We start from the raw sequence: 18,489 nt of genomic DNA, 5'->3' as shown, positions 1-18,489 counted from the left end.
TTGATGAGTTTAAAGATTTCTGTTGGTTCTTACTTTTCTTTACTTCCATATCACCAATGCCTGTAGCAGTTACACACACATAGAGCAATAAATCAGTTGTTGAGTGTACACATGAATGAGTGAATTAAATACTCTGATCTACATAAGATTATGTATTTTGCATAGATCATTTTAATGTATATGTTTCAATAGGTTATATTTCCTTTTCATTGCATTTCAGATATTAAGGAGGACATTGCAAGATATTTGCTGTGAGAGGCAAACATTGAGTTGACAAGGATGAAATCTATGGTTTCAGAAACTAGCCAATGTTGACAATAACACCATCTTCCCAGCTTCCAGATGGGAAATCCATCCAGTTTCAATAAGTATGATTAAGCCATTCTGAAGCCAGTGGGAATCAATATATTTATCAATTTATTTATTTTTTCAAATTTCACAGGGTTTACATGCTTCAAAACAGCATTCAAGGCAAAGTGATCTATGTCATTCAATCTCAATCAGTAAGGGGTTCCCAAAGTGACATTTCAAAAACAAATATCCATTAGGCCAACAGTCTTCTCATGGCCCCAATAACCTCCTTATTCCTCAGGCTGTAGATAAATGGGTTCAGAAGAGGTGTGATGATGGTGTAAAACACTGCCACTGCCTTATCTTGCTCTGGAGAATGCAAGGAGTGTGGCCTTGTGTAGGTGGAGAGACCAGTCACATAGAATAAGCTTGCCACAATCAGGTGAGAGGAGCAAGTGGAAATAGCTCTTCTCTGTCCTTTACCAGAGCTCATCTGGAACACTACAGTAAGTACACGTGCATAGGAAGCTAGAACAGCCATGAATGGCAGGAGCAGGATAATAAGCCCACTCAGAATGATTGTGTACTCATATGTGGAAGTGTCCTGACACACCAGTTGTAATAGAGATGGAAGTTCACAGAAAAAGTGGTTGATGACCCGTGATCTACAAAATGGAAGATGAAATACATACAATGTATGTCCTAAAGCATTGATAGAACCACTGGTCCATGCACATGTGACCATGAACCAACAGATCTTCTTGCTCATGAGTACAGGATAGTGCAAAGGGTGACAGATGGCTACATATCGATCATAAGACATGAAACCAAGGAGAAGAGCTTCAGTTCCACCAAGGACTATGAACACAAATGTTTGAATCTCACAGCCTAAAAAAGTAATGGTCTTACTATTTGTCAGAAAGTCAGTGGTCATCTTGGGCACTGTGGTGGAAATGTTCATTATATCAATGAAGGAGAGCTGACTGAGTAGCAAGTACATTGGAGTGTGGAGTCTGGTGTCCAGTCGGATGAGGAGGATCAGTATGATATTCCCCATCAGAGCCACTGCAAAGAGGATTACAATGGCAACAAAGAGGAAAGTGCCCATGCGACCATATTGGAAAAGACCAGAAAGTATAAAGTCTGTTTCAATACTTTGATTTCCTGTCTTCATCGTTTAATGCAAAATATCAGAGCAGATCATATCTGAAGATTCCACGTAAAGACAATGACTGCCTTTTAATAGAAAAGAAAATATTATTAAATGAGTTGAATTGCCACCAGACACTTTCCCCAGGCAAGGAAAGTATCCAGAATGTTCACTACTTTTGTTTTCCACCCAAAATGAATGGAAAACAAAATTATATTAAATTGATAACTTTCAGATAACAAACTCTGTATGATCAGAAATGAATCAACATATTTACAAACAGCGACTTTTAGATATTTTCTGCTTACTTAATTTTCTTAGCTCTTTGTTTAAAATTTATATGCAATTAATTAACATGTAATGTATTATTTGTTTTCGGGTTACAGGTCTGTGATTCATCAGTCTTATATAGTACCCAGTGCTCATTACAACAGAAACCCTCTCCAAGCTCTATATTTTTTGGTCATCAGATGTATTAATCACACTCCATAACCCAATTAATTTATGACAGTACTAAACACATTGTAAATTTATGTCCACGTTGAAAAACACATATTTCTTCTTTTTTTTCTTTCTTTAAGTACAGAATTTGTAGGCAGTTTTAGAACATATACAAAGTTATCTAATCAGTTTTATTTTTCTTTTTCCCCTACTTTTATTCCAAAAGGTAATACTATGGTAATGATTAAAAAAAAATAATGCTGTAAAAATTGTTCCCCAAAGTTCAAGAAATTAATTTTAGATTATGCCACATATTGTATTATAAAAAATAATTTAAAAATTATTTCACTCAATAGATGAGGAAAAAAAGTATAACAGTACGTGTTATGATGAGAAGCACCTGAAAGGTATCATGCATCTACTTTCCCCAAAAAAGAAATTCTCTAACACCCAGACACCTCTTCCAACACCCAAAACCACTTTCTTTCTAGGTGTAGATGAAATTCCAAATGTGAGTTCAAATTAGATTAATTAAAAATAAATACATTGAAGCCTGACAACTGTTATCATGTTCACCAATATAATTTAAAAATTACGATTACCAATCTTAAAACAATTGTAATTATCATTTTGCTCTGGTGCATTAAGTAATATTTGGAATTTCAATATGAAGTAAGAAATTTAAAGTAACATCATCTTCAAGTTTGTTTTGCACCCAAACCGGAAATTTGGAAGAAGAAAGAAAGCAATATTAAAATTTACTATTGTAGAATTCAGAACAGGTTTAATATTATTAGATCCATAAACTGAAAGTCAAAAATTTCTACTTAAACAACTTTATCAATTATGGACTTATATCTACAGTCATATTCAGCATAATAAAACCTCATGGTACTTATCATTGTTCCCACATATTTTTTCATTATTTTCCTCCACACTTGCCTTGAATTTTGGATTCTGCTTTTATTAAAATCTTAAGTGTTGTTTTTATTTAAGGTAAAGGAATTTGGTAACTCACAGGAGATATAAACAAAATCAATGAGTAGCAATGGAAGCCATACGTTTAGAAAAAGTGTTACCTCCTTCATATTTTCAGTCAATTATAAGGTAAATATCAAAATGTATTTCTTCAAAATATAAATATTAATTATATTCATGACATATGGAACCATAAAACTTCCAAAAATAATAGAACCACATAAAATTCTCAGCATGTATTTTTTCATTTCCTGAAATTCTTTACTTCTACATACTTTAATTATTTCAAAAATATTGTTCTATATAACTTTATGCTAAACATAAGGTAAAATGTTAGGGGTTAAAGAAGAAAGAAAAAAAAATATGTTCACTAGCCCCGTCAAGAATACAAGGACGTTCCAAAGTCATGCTCTCTTAGGTAAGAGGTACCCAGTGCTACCAAACATTGTCCTATGTCAATGTGGCAAAATATCCTCCATCTCCTTTGTCTGTTAAGGCTGGCATGATTCAAATTCAATATAAGGCCAAACAAATATCAAATACTTACCTCCATATTCTTTTTCATTAATTGTTTAGTAATATGTTGATAACATAGCCACTCAGAAATAGTCCCTTTGAGAATATGCTGATGGCAGATATATAATAGAATTCACACTACATAATCATCAAAATGAAATGAATTTCTTTAAATAGTGTTTGACACTATTTGCAAGTTTTCTTTTTCAGTATAAGTTGTAGTAAACTCATCAAGGCACACCAAATTCTTTTCACTTACTTCAGAGAACTCAGAAGATTAAACACTTGTTTACCAGTTGAGTGATTGAAACTATGAAGATTTCTTTCCCTTCACCAAGCCATGTCTTCAAAACTAAACAAAAAGATATTTCCTTAAAATAGTATATTTTCTTCTTGATGAGCAGACATAAAAATTTTGTTTACTTTTATAAAATAATCTAAAAGTAATTTCCTTTGATGCATATACCCTGTTATATAGAGCTGTGTCTCATTCTTCTAGAATTTTATTCTTAAAATGAAACATTAAAAAATGATGAAAGATGTATCTGCAATAGTGTGCATAGGAAGTATTCCTAACACCTACCAGAGGGTAGCAGTCACAGCAATTTCTATTTTAATAAGAAAATTTAGTAGAACTACATTACTTGTTGATCATATATATATTTGGCAGAACCAAATATACTCTGAATAATCAAGCTATTTAGGGTGGCACATCTGAAAAACAGAAAAAAAATGATTCCAAGAGAAATCCAAAAATGTTTAACACCTAAATCTCTAATTTGAGACTCGTTTTAGGAACTGTTAATGTTCTCCAAGTCTGTAAGATTATATTGATTTTTTCCCTTTTTTTCCATAGACAATAAGACTTCAATCATTTAGCTAAATTTCTACTAAATTTAGTAGAAAACATGATTTAAACATACATAGAAATTTGCTTCCCTTTATGTAAGATTTTTAATCTCTCAAGGCAAATGGACTGACTGCCTAATGATGGTGGAAACTCATATTTTGGTTTCAACAGCCCTATTGGGAAAACTTGGTCTCTAGTCCACAATTAATCACATATTATGCATTACATATGTTGCTTCATTAGAGTTTGTGTCAGTGATCCAAAAGAAGAAAAAAATATGAGTTCTGGCCAAGTGCTGTCATGTATTTGTAAAAATGAAAACAACCCTGTCACCAATCCTATCTAATAGGGCTTTAAAAAGTATTAATTAAAGGATTTTCCCTTTAGAATGTGCATATGGATTTGAAGTCTGAATTATTAATAACCACTGACATATAGTTGGATTTTTTGTGTGTAGAGATAGGTAAGAATTTCTGGGGAATTACATGACATAAGAGTTGTTACCTGTTAACTAGTGAATTTTTCTGATATAGTAATCTTAAGAATATTGGCTTGCTTATGGAAGAAGGACTAGGTTTCAAAATTCCTTAATGTGCAAATTGTGCCCAAGTTCAGACACAGAAATTGAAATAATAGCAAGATATTCACTTAATATTTTTCCTATAGAAATAATACTTAGTTAATTGGTAGAAATTAAAATGAGATTGAATTTTAACCAGTCAACCTCCTTAACTAATTTTATGGGATAATATATGGCAACACCTATGCTCAGATTAGAAACAGAAACAAAAATAATAGAAAGGAGATTCAGAGGAAAATTGCAGAAGAGTAGAGGCCCTTCATTTCATCTCATCCCTAGAATTCAGCTAGATAGCTATCAAATCATTTTGAACACCTGTGAATTCAACCTGAGATCTAAGAAAAGAATTCCTGTAATTCTACAAATACAAAAGCAACCACTTTTGGCAAGGTAGGAAGTAGAGAAAAGTGAACCTGAGGGGATATATTGGAAGATAAAATGCAGGGGGAGCAATCTTCCTCAAGCTGACTACTGGAAAGTGGTATAGCTGAGGAGTGCAAAATTGGAACTTTTAAAAGTCTGCTCTGGTGAGGGACATCCATGCCTGAAAGGTTCTCAGGTGGCAGAATCCTAAGTGGAACAGTATGATCCCTGTATCCCTGGGGTCAAAGAAAGAATGGGGTGCCTGAGTGTGGCAGAGCTCCCAAGCATTAGAACCAGGAACCTGGTTGCAATCAGTGAGGCCAGGAGTGGGCTTTCAGCTAAGCATTGCCATAAACCATGAATCAGTGTAGGATTGGTTGACCACTCTCAAAACAGGGACCCAACAAGGGGCAGAACCACAGTGAGAACCTCTTCATTCCTTAAGAAGAAGGCACATGTGTGTGCTTCAGGAGTCTGCAGAGTTTGGAGACTTGAATTGGGGTTGTGTGTCTAGGATATAAATACTTGCTCACAGGCTGGGTGAGCAAAGAGTGAGAAGAAAAACCAGGGAGACAAAAGTAAATGACTGTTTTTTCTTGAGGGCACACTGAAGAGTGGGGGCTGCAATCCTCCAGCTCCAGGCCTGGAGATCAGTGTACCATCATTTTAATTTTCATCCTTTAAAGCAGTGCTGAAAGCCTTCAGAGAACAAAAGCAGCACAGAGTAACACAGAGTCACTTACACTGAGCCTGACCTCCTGTTAACGGTGGTGCAACTCCATCTAGGCAAAGACACCTGAGAATCAGTGGAACAGGTCCATCCCCCAGAAGACTACCAGGATCACCAGGTGAATACCAAGTTTATGGATCACTCAGGACTGAAAAACTCCTTCACTAGGGAAAAATAGTATATAGAATTTGATGCTCCTTCTTGTGATTTTTAGTCTTTCAGTTTAAAATATCCTTCTTCTTTATTTTCTTTTACAAGTAGTTTCTTATTTAATCAACCCTTTTTTAAAGTCTTTTTGAATTTTCATTTTTACATTTACATTTCTTAAATATATTCTTTATATTTGGCTTCATTTCATTGTATTCAATTTTATTTTTGTATAATTATATCTATCTATATCTATATCCAAATATATATAAGATTATTTTTCTTTACAATTTTGAGATCTAGTGTTTTCTAACAAACAGACCAAAATACACCCAGAACTTGGGGTATCATCCTGTTCTGACCACCTGTTTGATTATATTCTCCTTTTTTTCTTTTTGTTTTCCTTTTTTGGTTTCTGACCTCTTCTGATTTTTCTAGTGTGTATTTCACTGGGTCACGGTTGATATTGTTGTATTTGTTCTCTCATTCCTCTATTCTTCTCTGAACAAAATGACAAGAAGGAAAAATTCCCAGAAAAAGGAACATGGGGCAGTAATAATTACCAGAGACTTAATAATTTAGTAAGATGTCCAAGGTAGAATTCTGAATAACAATTATAAAAATACTATGTGGACTTGAAAACAAACACAGAATACTCTAGAGAATTCCTTAATGGAGAAATGAAAGAACTAAAATCTAATCACATCAAACTAAAAAAGGGTATTCCTGAGAATCAATAAAAATGGAGAATCTTAATGAGTCACAAGTGAGATTTAGTGATATAGAAGATAAAATAATGGGAAATAAACTGAAGAAAAGAGAGACAAACAAATACTAGTTCATGAGGGGATGATTCAAAAGTTCAGCAATATCATAAAGAAAATCAAAATTACAATAACTGGGTTCCTAGAGGAAGAGGGAAGAGAGAGGGGCAGAAGATACATTTGAGCAAAATAATAGCTGGGAACTTCTGTAATCTGGGGAAGGATACAGGTGTTCAAATCCAGGAAGGACAAAGAATCCCCCTTAAAATCAATAAAAATAGATCAACACCCCACCATATAATATTGAAGCTTGCAAATTTCAGAGACAAAAAGAAAATCCTGAAAGAAGCTTGGGACAAGAGGTCCTTAATCTATAGGAATAGAAACATAAAGCTGATGACAGACCTATCCACAGACACCTGGCAGGTCAGAGAGGACTGGCATGATATATTCAGGGTGCTAAATGAGAAAAACACACAAACAATAATTATTTACCCAGCAAGGATGACTTTCAGAAGAGAAGGAAAGATAAGGGTCTTTCAGGACAAACAAAAGTAAAAAAAAAAATGTGATCAAAAGACCTATTCTGCAAGAAATATGAAAGGAGATCCTTTACGCAAAGAGAAAGTCCAAAAGTCACAAAGGTCATCAAGGAACAGGGACAATACAGAGAATTACTTAATTTATAGGTAATACAATGGCACTAAATTCATCTTTCAATATTTACTCCGAATGTAAATGGGCTCAAGGCTCCAAAAAAAGACACAGAGTATCAAAGTAGATAAAAAATCAAAACCTATCCATATACTGTCTATAAGTCTCATTTTGAACCCAAATACATGTCCAGATTGAAAGTGAGAGGGCAAATAACCATCTATCATACTAATGGACATCAAAAGGAAGCTGGGATAGCAATCCTTATAACAGACAAATTAGATTTTAAAACAAAGACTGTAATAAGAAATGAAGAGGGACATGATATCATACTCAAAGGAACTATCCAACAAGAAGATATAACAATTCTAAATACTTATGCTCCTAACTTGGGAACAGCTAATCCTATCAAGCAACTGATAACCAAATTAAAGAAACACATTGATACAATAATAGTAGAAGACTTCAACACCCCACTCACAGCAATGGACAGATGATCTAAGCAGAAGATCAACAAGGAAACAAAGACTTTGAATGGTACACTGGACCAGATGGACTTCACAAATACATACAGAGCATTCCATCCTAAAACAAAGAATGCACATTCTTCTCAAGTGCACATGGAACATTCCTCAGAATAGGTCACATACTGGGTCTCAAATCAGGTCTCAACCAGCACCAAATAATTGGGATTATTCCCTGCATATTTTCAGGCCACAACGCTTTGGAACTTGAACTTAATCGGAAGATGAAATTTGGAAGGAACACAAATACTTGAAGGCTAAAGAACACCTTACTAAAAAGTGAATGGGTCACACAGTAAAATAAAGAAGAATTTTAAAAATCATGGAAACAAATGAAAATCAAAACACACCTGTTCAAAACCTTTAGGATGAAACAATGGCAGTCCTAAGAGGAAAGTAGATATGAAGACAAAGGTTTCTCAAGAAACTAGAAAAGACACCTAAAGGGGCTGGAAAAAGAACAGAGGGTAAAGCCTAAACAAAGCAGGACACAAAAATTAATAAAGATTAGAGCAGAAATCAATGAAATAGAAACCAAAATAACTGTAGAACAACATATAGAACATCAATATTTTCAGAAGTAGAGTTCAATAATTCATCGGTTGCATGTAATACCCAGTGCTCTTCACATCATGTGCCCTCCTTATAATCCCATCACCCAGTTTCCCAATCCCCCCACCCAGGTTGCTTCCTATAGTTAAGAGTCTCTCATGGTTTGCCTCCCTCTCAGATTTTTTTCCCACTCGGTTTTCCCTCCTTTCCCCTGTTTGACTTGCTATGGTGAAGGCTTTGTGTCATGAACTTGAATGTCTGAGATAAAGACTTCAGGCATGGCTATCAAGAGAGTTTTTCTACTTAGATGGATGATAGTTCTCCAGTTTGAAAACCTAGAGACTATCTTGATGAAGTCCCAAAAGTTCATATTTGCTTTTGTTTTCCTTGCCTTTAGAGGCGTGTCTTGAAAGAAATTGCTGAGGCTGATGTCGAAGAGATTACTGCCTATATTCTCCTCTAGGATTTTGATGGATTCCGGTCTCACATTGAAGTCTTTCATCCATTTTGAGTTTATCTTTGTGTATGGTGTAATGGAATGGTCCAATTTCAATCTTCTGCATATGGCCTTCCAATCCTCCCAGCACCATTTATTGAAGAGACTCTTTTTTCCATTGGATATTTTCTCCTGATTTGTTGAAGATTAGTGGACATTAGAGTTGAGCGTCCATTTTGGGGGTCTCTATTCTGTTCCATCGATCCATGTGTCTGTTTTTGTGCCAATACCATGCTGTCTTGATGATCACAGCTTTGTAATACAGCTTGAAGTCAGGGCATTGTGATTCCACCAGCTTTGGTGTTCTTTTTCAATATTCTCCTGGCAATTTGGGATCTTTTACGGTTCTATACAAAATTTAGGATTCTTCCAGCTCTGTGAAAAATGTTGGTGATATTATGATAGGGATTGCATTAAAACTGTAGACTGATCTAGGCAGCATAGACATTTTAACAATGTTTATGCTTCAATCCATGAGCATCAATTGTCTTTCCATGTCTTTGTGTTTTCCTTGATTTCTTTCATAATGGCTTGGTTCTAGAGTATGGACCCTTTACCTCTTTGGTTAGGTTTATTCCTAGGTATATTACACTTTTTGGTGCTATTGTAAATTGAATCAACTATTAATTTATCTTTCTTCAGTTACATTGTTAGTATATAGAAATGCAATCTATTTCTGTGCATTGATTTTGATTCCTGCAATGCTGCTGAATTGCTGTATGAATTCTAGTAATTTGGGGGTGGAGTCTTTTGGGTTTTCCACATAAAGTATCATGTAAGCTGGAAAGAGAGAGTGTTTTACTTCTTCTTTGACAATTTGAAAGCCATTTATCACTTTTTGTTGTGGATTCCTGAGGCCAGGAATTCTAGGATTATGTTGAACAATAATGGTGTGAGTCAGCATCCCTTTCGTGTTCCTGACCTTAAGAGAAAAGCGCTCTGTTTTTCCCATCGATAATCATATTTGCTGTGGGCTTCTCAGAGATTGCTCTTATGGTATCGAGGTATTTTCCCTCTATGCCTACACTTTGAAGAGTTTTTATCAGGAAAAGATGCAGTATATTGTCAAATGCTTGTTCTGCAACAATTGAGAGTATCATATGGTTCTTGTTTTTTACTTCATTAATGTAATCTATCATGTGGATTGATTTCAAATGTGGAACCACCCTTGCATCCCAGGAATAAATCCCACCTGGTCATGGTGAACAATCCTTTTAATGTACTGTTGTATCCTATTGCCTAGTATCATTGTGAGTATTTTGGCATCCGTTTTCATCGGGGATATTGGTCGGTAATTCTCCTTTTTGATGGGGTCCTTGTTTGCTTTGGGATCAAGGTAATGCTGGTCTTATAGAATGACTTCAGAACTTTCCCTTCCATTTCTAATTTTTGAAACAGTTTCAGTAGAATAGGTATTATTTCTAATTTAAATATCTGGTAGAATTACCCTGGAAAGCCATCCGGCCCTGGACTCATTTTGGGGGAGGTTTTTGATTACTGCTTTAATTTCCTTGCTGGGTATTGGTCTATTCAGATTATCTGTTTCTTCCTGTTTCAGTCTTGGTAGTTTACAAGTTTCCAGGAAGGCATCCATTTCATTTAGGTTGCTTAATTTGTTGGTATAGTTAATGGTAATAATTTTAATAATTGTTTCCTTTTCCTTGGTATTAGTCGTGATCTCTCCCTTTTCATTCATAATTTTACTGATTTGGGCCTCTTCCCTTTTCTTTTGGATAAGTCTGGCCAGAGGTTTATTGATCTTGTTAATTCTTTCAAGGAACTGGCTTCTATGTTTATCTAGTTTTTATTTCATTGATTTCTGCTCTAATAGTGATTATTTTTCTTTCCCTGCTTGTTTTAGGATTTATTTACTGTTCTTACTCCAGGGTCTTTAGGTTTAAAGTTAGCTTGTGCTTTGGGGATTTTTCTAATTTTTGAGAGGCTTGAATGACTATGTATTTCCCTCTTAGGACCGCCTTTGCAGTATCCCAGAGGTTTTGGACTGAAGTGTTTTTGTTGTCATTAGGTTCGATGAATTGTTTAAGTTCTTCTTTAACTTCCTGGTTGACCCAATCATTCTTTAGCAGGATTGTCTTTAACTTCCAAGCATTTGAGTTCCTTCCAAATTTCATCTTCTAATTGAGTTCCAGTTTCAAAGCATTGTGGTCTGAAAATATGCAGGGAATAATCTCTATCTTTTGGTATCAATGGAGACCTTATTTGTGACCCAGTATGTGGTCTTTTCTGGATAAAGTTCCATGTGAACTAGAGAAGAATGGGTATTCTGTTGTTTTAGGATGGAATGTTCTCTATACATCTATGATGACTATCTGGTCAAATGTGTCTTTCACAGCTCTTGGTTCTTTGTCGATCTTCTACTTACATGATCTCTCCATTGCTTTGAGTGGTGTGTTGAGGTCTCATAATATTGACGTATTACTATCAATATGTTTATTTATTTTGGTTATTAATTGTTTTATATAATCGGCTGCTCCCACATTGGGGGCATATATATATTTAGAGTTGTTAGATGTTCTTGTTGGTTAGACCCTTTAAGTATGATATGGTGCCCCTCTACATAACTTACTATGGTCTTTGGTTTAACATCTAATTTATTTGATATGAGGATTGCTATCCAGCTTTCTTTCTTTCTTTTTTTTATTATTATGAACTTTTTTTTAAATGATTTTTTATTATATTATGTTAGTCACCATACAGTACATCCCCGGTTTCCGATGTAAAGCTCAATGATTCATTAGTTGTGTATAACACCCAGTGCACCATGCAATACGTGCCCTCCTTACTACCCATCACCAGTCTATCCCATTCCCCCACCCCCCTCCCCTCTGAGGGCCTCAGTTTGTTTCTCATGAGAGACTATGGACTATCCAGCTTTCTTTTGATGTCCATTTGTATGGTAAACGGTTCTCCATTCCCTCACCTTCAAACTGGAGGTGTCTTTAGATTCAAAATGAGTCTCTAGGAGCCAGCATATGGAAGGGTCATGTTTTTGTATCCAGTCTGAAACCTTTTCTTTTCATGGGAGCATTCAGCCCATCTACATTCAGAGTAATTATTGAAAGATATGACTTTAGTGCCATTGTATTGCCTGTGAAGTCCCTGTTTCTGATGATTTTCTGTTTCTTCTGGTCTATTTGACTCCAGGGTCTGTCTTCACTTACAGGACCCCTTTTAACAATTCTTTCAGTGCTGGCTTAGTGGTCACATATTCTTTCAGTTTCTGCCTGTCAGTTTCTGCCTGTCCTGGAAGCTCTTCATCTCCCCAACCATTCTGAATGACAGCCTTGCTGGATAAACTATTCTGAGCTGCATATTCTTCTCATTTTGTACCCTGAATATGTCTTTTCAGCCCTTTCTGACTTGTCAGTTTTCTGTGCATATGTCTGATGTTATTTTGATGTTCCTCTCTCCGTATGTAAGGGATATCCTCTCCCTGGCTATTCTCAGAATAGCAAACTTCAGTAAGTTTTACAAGCTTCACTATTATATGTCATGGGGCTGATCAATTTTTATTTATTTTGGGAGGGGTCCTCTCTGCCTCTTGGACTCAAATGCTTGTTTCCCTCCCCATACTAGGGGAGTTCTCAGGTGTGATTTGCTCAAATATACCTTGTAGCCCTCTGTCTCTCTCCACATCCTTGGGGATCCCAATAATTCTGATGTTGGACCATTTCATGGCATCATTAATCTCTACAGTCCTTTCTTCATGTGCTACTAGAAGTCTATCTGTTTTCCTCAATGTCCTTCCTTTCCATCAGTTTATCTTCCAGATTACTAACCCTCTCTTCTGCCTCATTTACCGTGGCTGTTAGAGTACCCAATTTAGACTGCATCTCATTCATACCATTTTCTGATTCAGCCTGATTAGATCTCATTTCTTCTCTTATTGATTCTATAGTGTCACTAATGCTTTTTTCATACTTAGTTATTGACTTTATGACTTTATGATTCTGTCTCTGACATCTTGCTTATATCCATATCCATTAGTCCTGTGGCAGAAGCCATTGTCCTTGGTTCCATTCTCTTTTGAGAGTTCCTCCTCTAGTCATTCTGTTGGGGGATACAGTGAATGACTAGAGTCCAAAATGTCAACTATGAGCCAAACAGGATGCAACCTAGCAAAATCTGTAGTGTTCAGAAGCTACCACTGAAAAAAAAGGCCAAAATGAAACACAAGAATAAAATTTAAAAGTAATTTAAAAAAATCAAAATGGCATAGTTGAAGGGGGCATTGAGCTTTCAGTGTGGACAAAGCAGGGTATTACAGTTATTCCTGGGTGTATTTTTGCCTGTGTTTTAGAGGACATTATGACCCCAAATTACAAGGAAAATAAAACTTGTATATATGTATGAAGGTAAAATGGAATAGAGTGAGAAAAAGGACTAAAATAAAGTTTTTATTTATAAAAAATATAGGTTTGAAAAAATAGAAGTCAAGAAGTGATTAGGAAATATAAGTTGATGTAATAGACATCTAGTTGAAATGAGGAGAAGGTAAAAAGCAAAAGAAAACAGAGAAAAAGCATAAGAAAAAGAAACAAAAAACCAATAATTTTATTTGAAAAATAAGCAAACCATGAGCCACACCTAGAGCTCATTACACTATTTACACCTGCCTTTGGGATTTTAGACTTATGGGATCCATAGGATTGCCATTCACCTGTTCTTCCAGCTTGTCTTCTGGAGAGGGCCCTGATACACTGTTTCTCAGGTAACCCTGTCTGTGCAGTATTGCTAAACCCCCTGTCAGTGGGATTGGCTCAGTAGAAACCTGTCTTCTGTGTGGCTTTTGTTCCCTGGAGGCTTTCCATGCCTCTTCAGAGGATCAGAGCAAAAATGACAATACTGAAAGCTTTGGCTCCAAGCCAGACAATTCACCATCTACCCTCTGTAATAAACCCTCCAGGATAAACAGTCTCTACTTATTAATGTGCTGCCAAAAACTGTAACCTGCCATGGTGGATGCCCATAGAAATTCTTTCAGAGGTAGTCACAGGAGCCCAAGAGTGCCGCTGCCCTTTGTATTTCTAAAACTGCAAGTGGGCTCATGCACTCACCCAAAGTTCCTGAAGCATGTCTGGGTGCTGCTCTAATGTCCTTTCTGGTGCGCTACCACCCTGCAAGATTTTGCCCAGTTGCAGGCATGGTATCCAGATTTTTTCAGGCTGCTCAAAGAAAGAGTGATTTTCTACTTGCCCAGCTCAGGTTTTGTAGCAAATCGAACTAAGTGTCCCTACCTGGGATTGCTGACCATAATCTGCTTCCTGGCTCCACTGCTAGGGCACTCTACTGTATCAGGCATCCCCTTTTCCCTGCGGTTCCTTGTATTCTTTTTTTTTTTTTTTTTTTTTTTTTTTAAAGATTTTATTTATTTATGTGACAGAGAGACAGCCAGAGAGAGAGGGAACACAGCAGGGGGAGTGGGAGATGAAGAAGCAGGCTCACAGCGGAGGAGCCCGATGTGGGACTCGATCCCGGTACGCCGGGATCACGCCCTGAGCCGAAGGCAGACGCCTTAACGACTGCGCTACCCAGGCGCCCCGGTTCCTTGTATTCTGAGACCACAATGCAATACCTAAAATTCTGCCTTTTCATTCCCAGAGTCCCATGCAGAGAGGGATGTCTCTCACTAGAGCAGATTTCTAAGGGTTCCAGTTTTGCACTCTGGTGTTATATCACTTTCCAACAGTCAGCTTATGGAGGCTCCCTCCCCCTTCTGTTTATCTTCCTATATCTCCCTGCAGATTTATGACTCTGCATGTCCTACCTCACAAAAAAAAGCTGTCGCATTTCTGCTTGTAGAGATCCAGATATATATTCTTAAATCTCTGGCTGATTTTGTGTGTGTTCAAATGGTTTCATAAATATCCAGCTAAATTCAGGGAAGCAGTTGAAATGGGGTCCCCTACTCCTCTGCCACCTTGCGTCCTCCCTCTCACTGTTCTTTAAAATACCTTCATTGTACTTGACAGCGTGGGACATGGTTGATATACGCAAATGCTGAATTACCTGAAATTAATGTATTGGTTACCTGGAATTAATATAACAGTGCATGTGAACTATACTGGACATATTGTTTACCTGAAATTAATATAAAAGTGTATGTCAACTATAAAGGAATTAAAATATATTAAATAAAATAAACAGAATAAAACCTTTTCTTGTGAAAAGACTTAGCCCAGGCAGAGTGTTCTAGAAATTAATCAGTGAATGTCAGTCTTCAATGAAAAAAGAATAGGAATTATGGAATCCAAATGTCAGATTTTGAGTAAAGATTGGGTTCTGAAAGTAATCAACACTTACTTCAAGGTTAGTCACTGATGGAAATAATTTTAAACTTTCACGGGACAAAGCTATAATTTTAGTAGCTGATATGTACAGTCCCGGGTTCTTACCTAAAAAAGAAAAAAAAAACAATACGTAATTAAGATACGGCCTTTCAATGGCTTGTGCAAGTGAGAGGCACTAAAGCTGACTTATTCCTCTTCAGGATAAATCAACCTCTAAATTTAAGTACAAAATATTTTAACAATAATGAACTTTGTTGCTTCAGTTATTTGCACTTAATACAGAGTGAGAAAAAATATCTTAAGTGAATTGTGAACCAACAGAATTAAATTAGTTAGGTTGGTTATTTAAAAAAGTAATTCTTAAGGATAAGGAGCTAATGTGGCAGAGTAGTAGGATGAATCTAGGCTTGCCTAGTCCCTTGAACACAGCTAATTAAATATCAAATCATTCTGAACACCCAACTAATCAATCTGAAGACTGACAATACAAAATACAAAACTGGGGGAATGAAGAGGCCACAAAGCAGAAGAAAAGGAATTGAGGAGACCTGGTTTGGGGGAGAAATGGATCACTGGTGCTGTGGAAGGGAGGAATCCCTGATCAGAGAGTAAAGCAAGGGAGAGAGGAAGAAAGGAGTGCACAGCAGTTTGGAGAAGGAGAACACTTCCCCAAAGCCTTTACTGGGAAAGTAATAGGGGCTGATGCTCATGAGATTTTTTCAATGAGGGGATCTCAAAGACTGGAGTTTTATTGAACTATGGATCAGCTGGGATGGGGACCCAGGGGCACAGGTTTACTACTGGAGAGAAGACATATAGGGCACCCAAGGACACACAGCATGACCAGAAGATCACCTAAGAAATACTGGGGAGACTGTTCCCTCTTCTTGGAGTGAATCTGTGAGAGGTGGCATTGCCTCTCCAGGGACAAAAGAGCTAGTAGGCATGATTTCACTCCCACGTCCCTCAGCATATGTACAGAGTCACTTCCTGAGGGTGGCTCACCTGGACACTCTTCTTTAGGCTGCTTTGCTCCAAGTCCTTTTCAAACCTGCATCAGTCTCAGTGCTGCTACACTCCCTCAGAAGATCAGTGCAGGTTACTGACACACCAATTCCTTGATGTTTGAAGTTCGAAAACTCAAGTTGGCCTGGTTGGGATATAGTTCAATGTGCACTATGCTTCTATCAGTAAGCAAGCAACCCAGCTACATACAAGGTGAAAATAGCAATAAAACAAAATGCCTAGCGCACATGAGGGGGAATTATTTGGTCTTCTGGGAGGGCATACCTGTTTAAATAACGTCAGGTTTCTTTTAAAAGCAGACCAGAGCACACCTAATTAACACTCACCACACTCTGGACAATGCCCAAACACTGCCCACTGCAGGAAAGTAGAAACTCTACAGACAACACCTGAGGTATAGAGCAGCCAAAACACAGAAGCAGAGTACATGCAGCACACACCACAGACACTGAAGCACCAGGTGCTGGACAGTATATGACTCTTCTTCATAAAGCCATTACTCTCTGAAGCAGGAAACGTAACAGTTTCTCTTAAAACAAAAAAGAAGATGGAGACCTATACACGATGCCAAAGGGAAAATGCCTTCCAAATGTAAACCAATAAAATGTTTATCTCCAGGGATTAATAGAAATAGTAATATCCCTGATCAAGAATTTAAAGCAGCAATCATAAGCATACAAGCTGGGCTTGAGAAGGGCATGGGAGATATCAAGGATACTCTTATCATAGAAATAAAGAGCTTAAAACCAATCAGGCTCAAATGAATAAGTCAATAACCAAGACCTGAAACTGACTGGATGTTATGAGCATAAGGTTGGAAGATGCAGAGGATGAATTAGTGATAGAGAAGACAGTATTATGGAAAATAGTGAAGCTGAACAAAGGAAGGAAAGGAAAATCTCCAAGCAGAGAAGTAGTCTTAGGGAACTCAGGACTCGATTAAATGTAATCACATTCATATCATAGTAGTCCCAGAAAAAGAAGAAGAGAGCAAGGGGGAGCAGAAGGCTTATATGAGGAAATAATAGATGAAAACATCACAAATATGGGAAAGGAAATAGACAACTAAATCAAGGGGACACAGAGAACTCCCATGATAATCAACAAAAGCAGACCAATATCAATATATATTGTAAATAAATTTGCCAAATACAGTCATAAGGGAAAAAAAAATCCTGAAAGCACAAAGACAAACCAATTCCCTGAATTTAAGGGTAAGAATATAAGGTTAGGAGTAGATCTCACCACAGAAATTTGACAGGCCAGAAGATAGTGGCATGATATATTCAATGCATTGACTGGGAAAACTTGCAACCAGGAATACTCTATCCAGCAAGGCTCTCATTCAGAATAGAAGGAGAGATATAGAGACTCCCAGACAACAAAAACTAAAGAGTTTGTGACCACGAAGACACCCCTGAAAGAAATATTAAAGGGTACTCCTTCAGTGGGAAAGTAAAAGATCAAAAGTGACAAAGACTAGAAAGGAACAAAGAAAGACTCTAGAAACAATGACAAAACAATAAATAATTAATGACACTAAATTCATATCATCAATAATTACTCTGAATGTATTTGGACTAAAATCTTGAATCTAAAGACATATGGTATCAGAATGGATTAAACACACACACACACACACACACATAAAACAAGACCCATCTATAGATGGCTTATGAAAGACTCATTTTAATTAATTAGTTAATTATTTATTTATTTTTTAAAGATTTTTAAAAATTTATTTATTTGTCAGAGTGAAAGACAGACAGCAAGAGAGGGCACACAGGCAGGGGGAGTGGGAGAGGAAGAAGCAGGCTCCCAGTGGAGGAGCCTGATGTGGGGCTCGATCCCAGGACCCCAGGATCACGTCCTGAGCCAAAAGCAGTCACTTAAAGACTGAGCCACCCAGGCACCCCTGAGAGACTCATTTTAGACCTAAAGACACGTGAAGATCGAAAGTAAGGGGATGGACTTCATTTCTGTCTTTAGGTCCTGCAACCTCGAGGTAGAAGAGAATAGAAAAGGTGGTTGTGGGGATCACTGAAGAGGCAGACAGGATGGGGTTTATGTGGGCCACTGAGTGGGGCCCTAATATTCCCTCAGGAGAGTGAACACT

General features: G+C 36.9%; 1 protein-coding gene across 1 annotated transcript; it reads right to left on the bottom strand.

Annotated features, from left to right (window-relative positions):
* Nucleotides 1-544: 544 nt before the first annotated feature.
* Nucleotides 545-1,504, bottom strand: LOC123804123 (olfactory receptor 2AK2-like). The gene has a single exon (XM_087862469.1). It carries the CDS (start codon nt 1,463-1,465, stop codon nt 545-547), a length of 921 nt encoding a protein of 306 aa, XP_087718595.1. The 5' UTR covers nt 1,466-1,504.
* Between the last annotated feature and the right edge of the window lie 16,985 nt (nt 1,505-18,489).

Source organism: Ursus americanus, chromosome 5, assembly GCF_024610735.1.
Source record: "Ursus americanus isolate L20-20 chromosome 5, mUrsAme1.1.p, whole genome shotgun sequence".
NCBI lineage: Eukaryota > Metazoa > Chordata > Mammalia > Carnivora > Ursidae > Ursus > Ursus americanus.
Note: the sequence above shows the minus strand (reverse complement) of the source record. Positions and strands in the feature narration are given on the sequence as shown.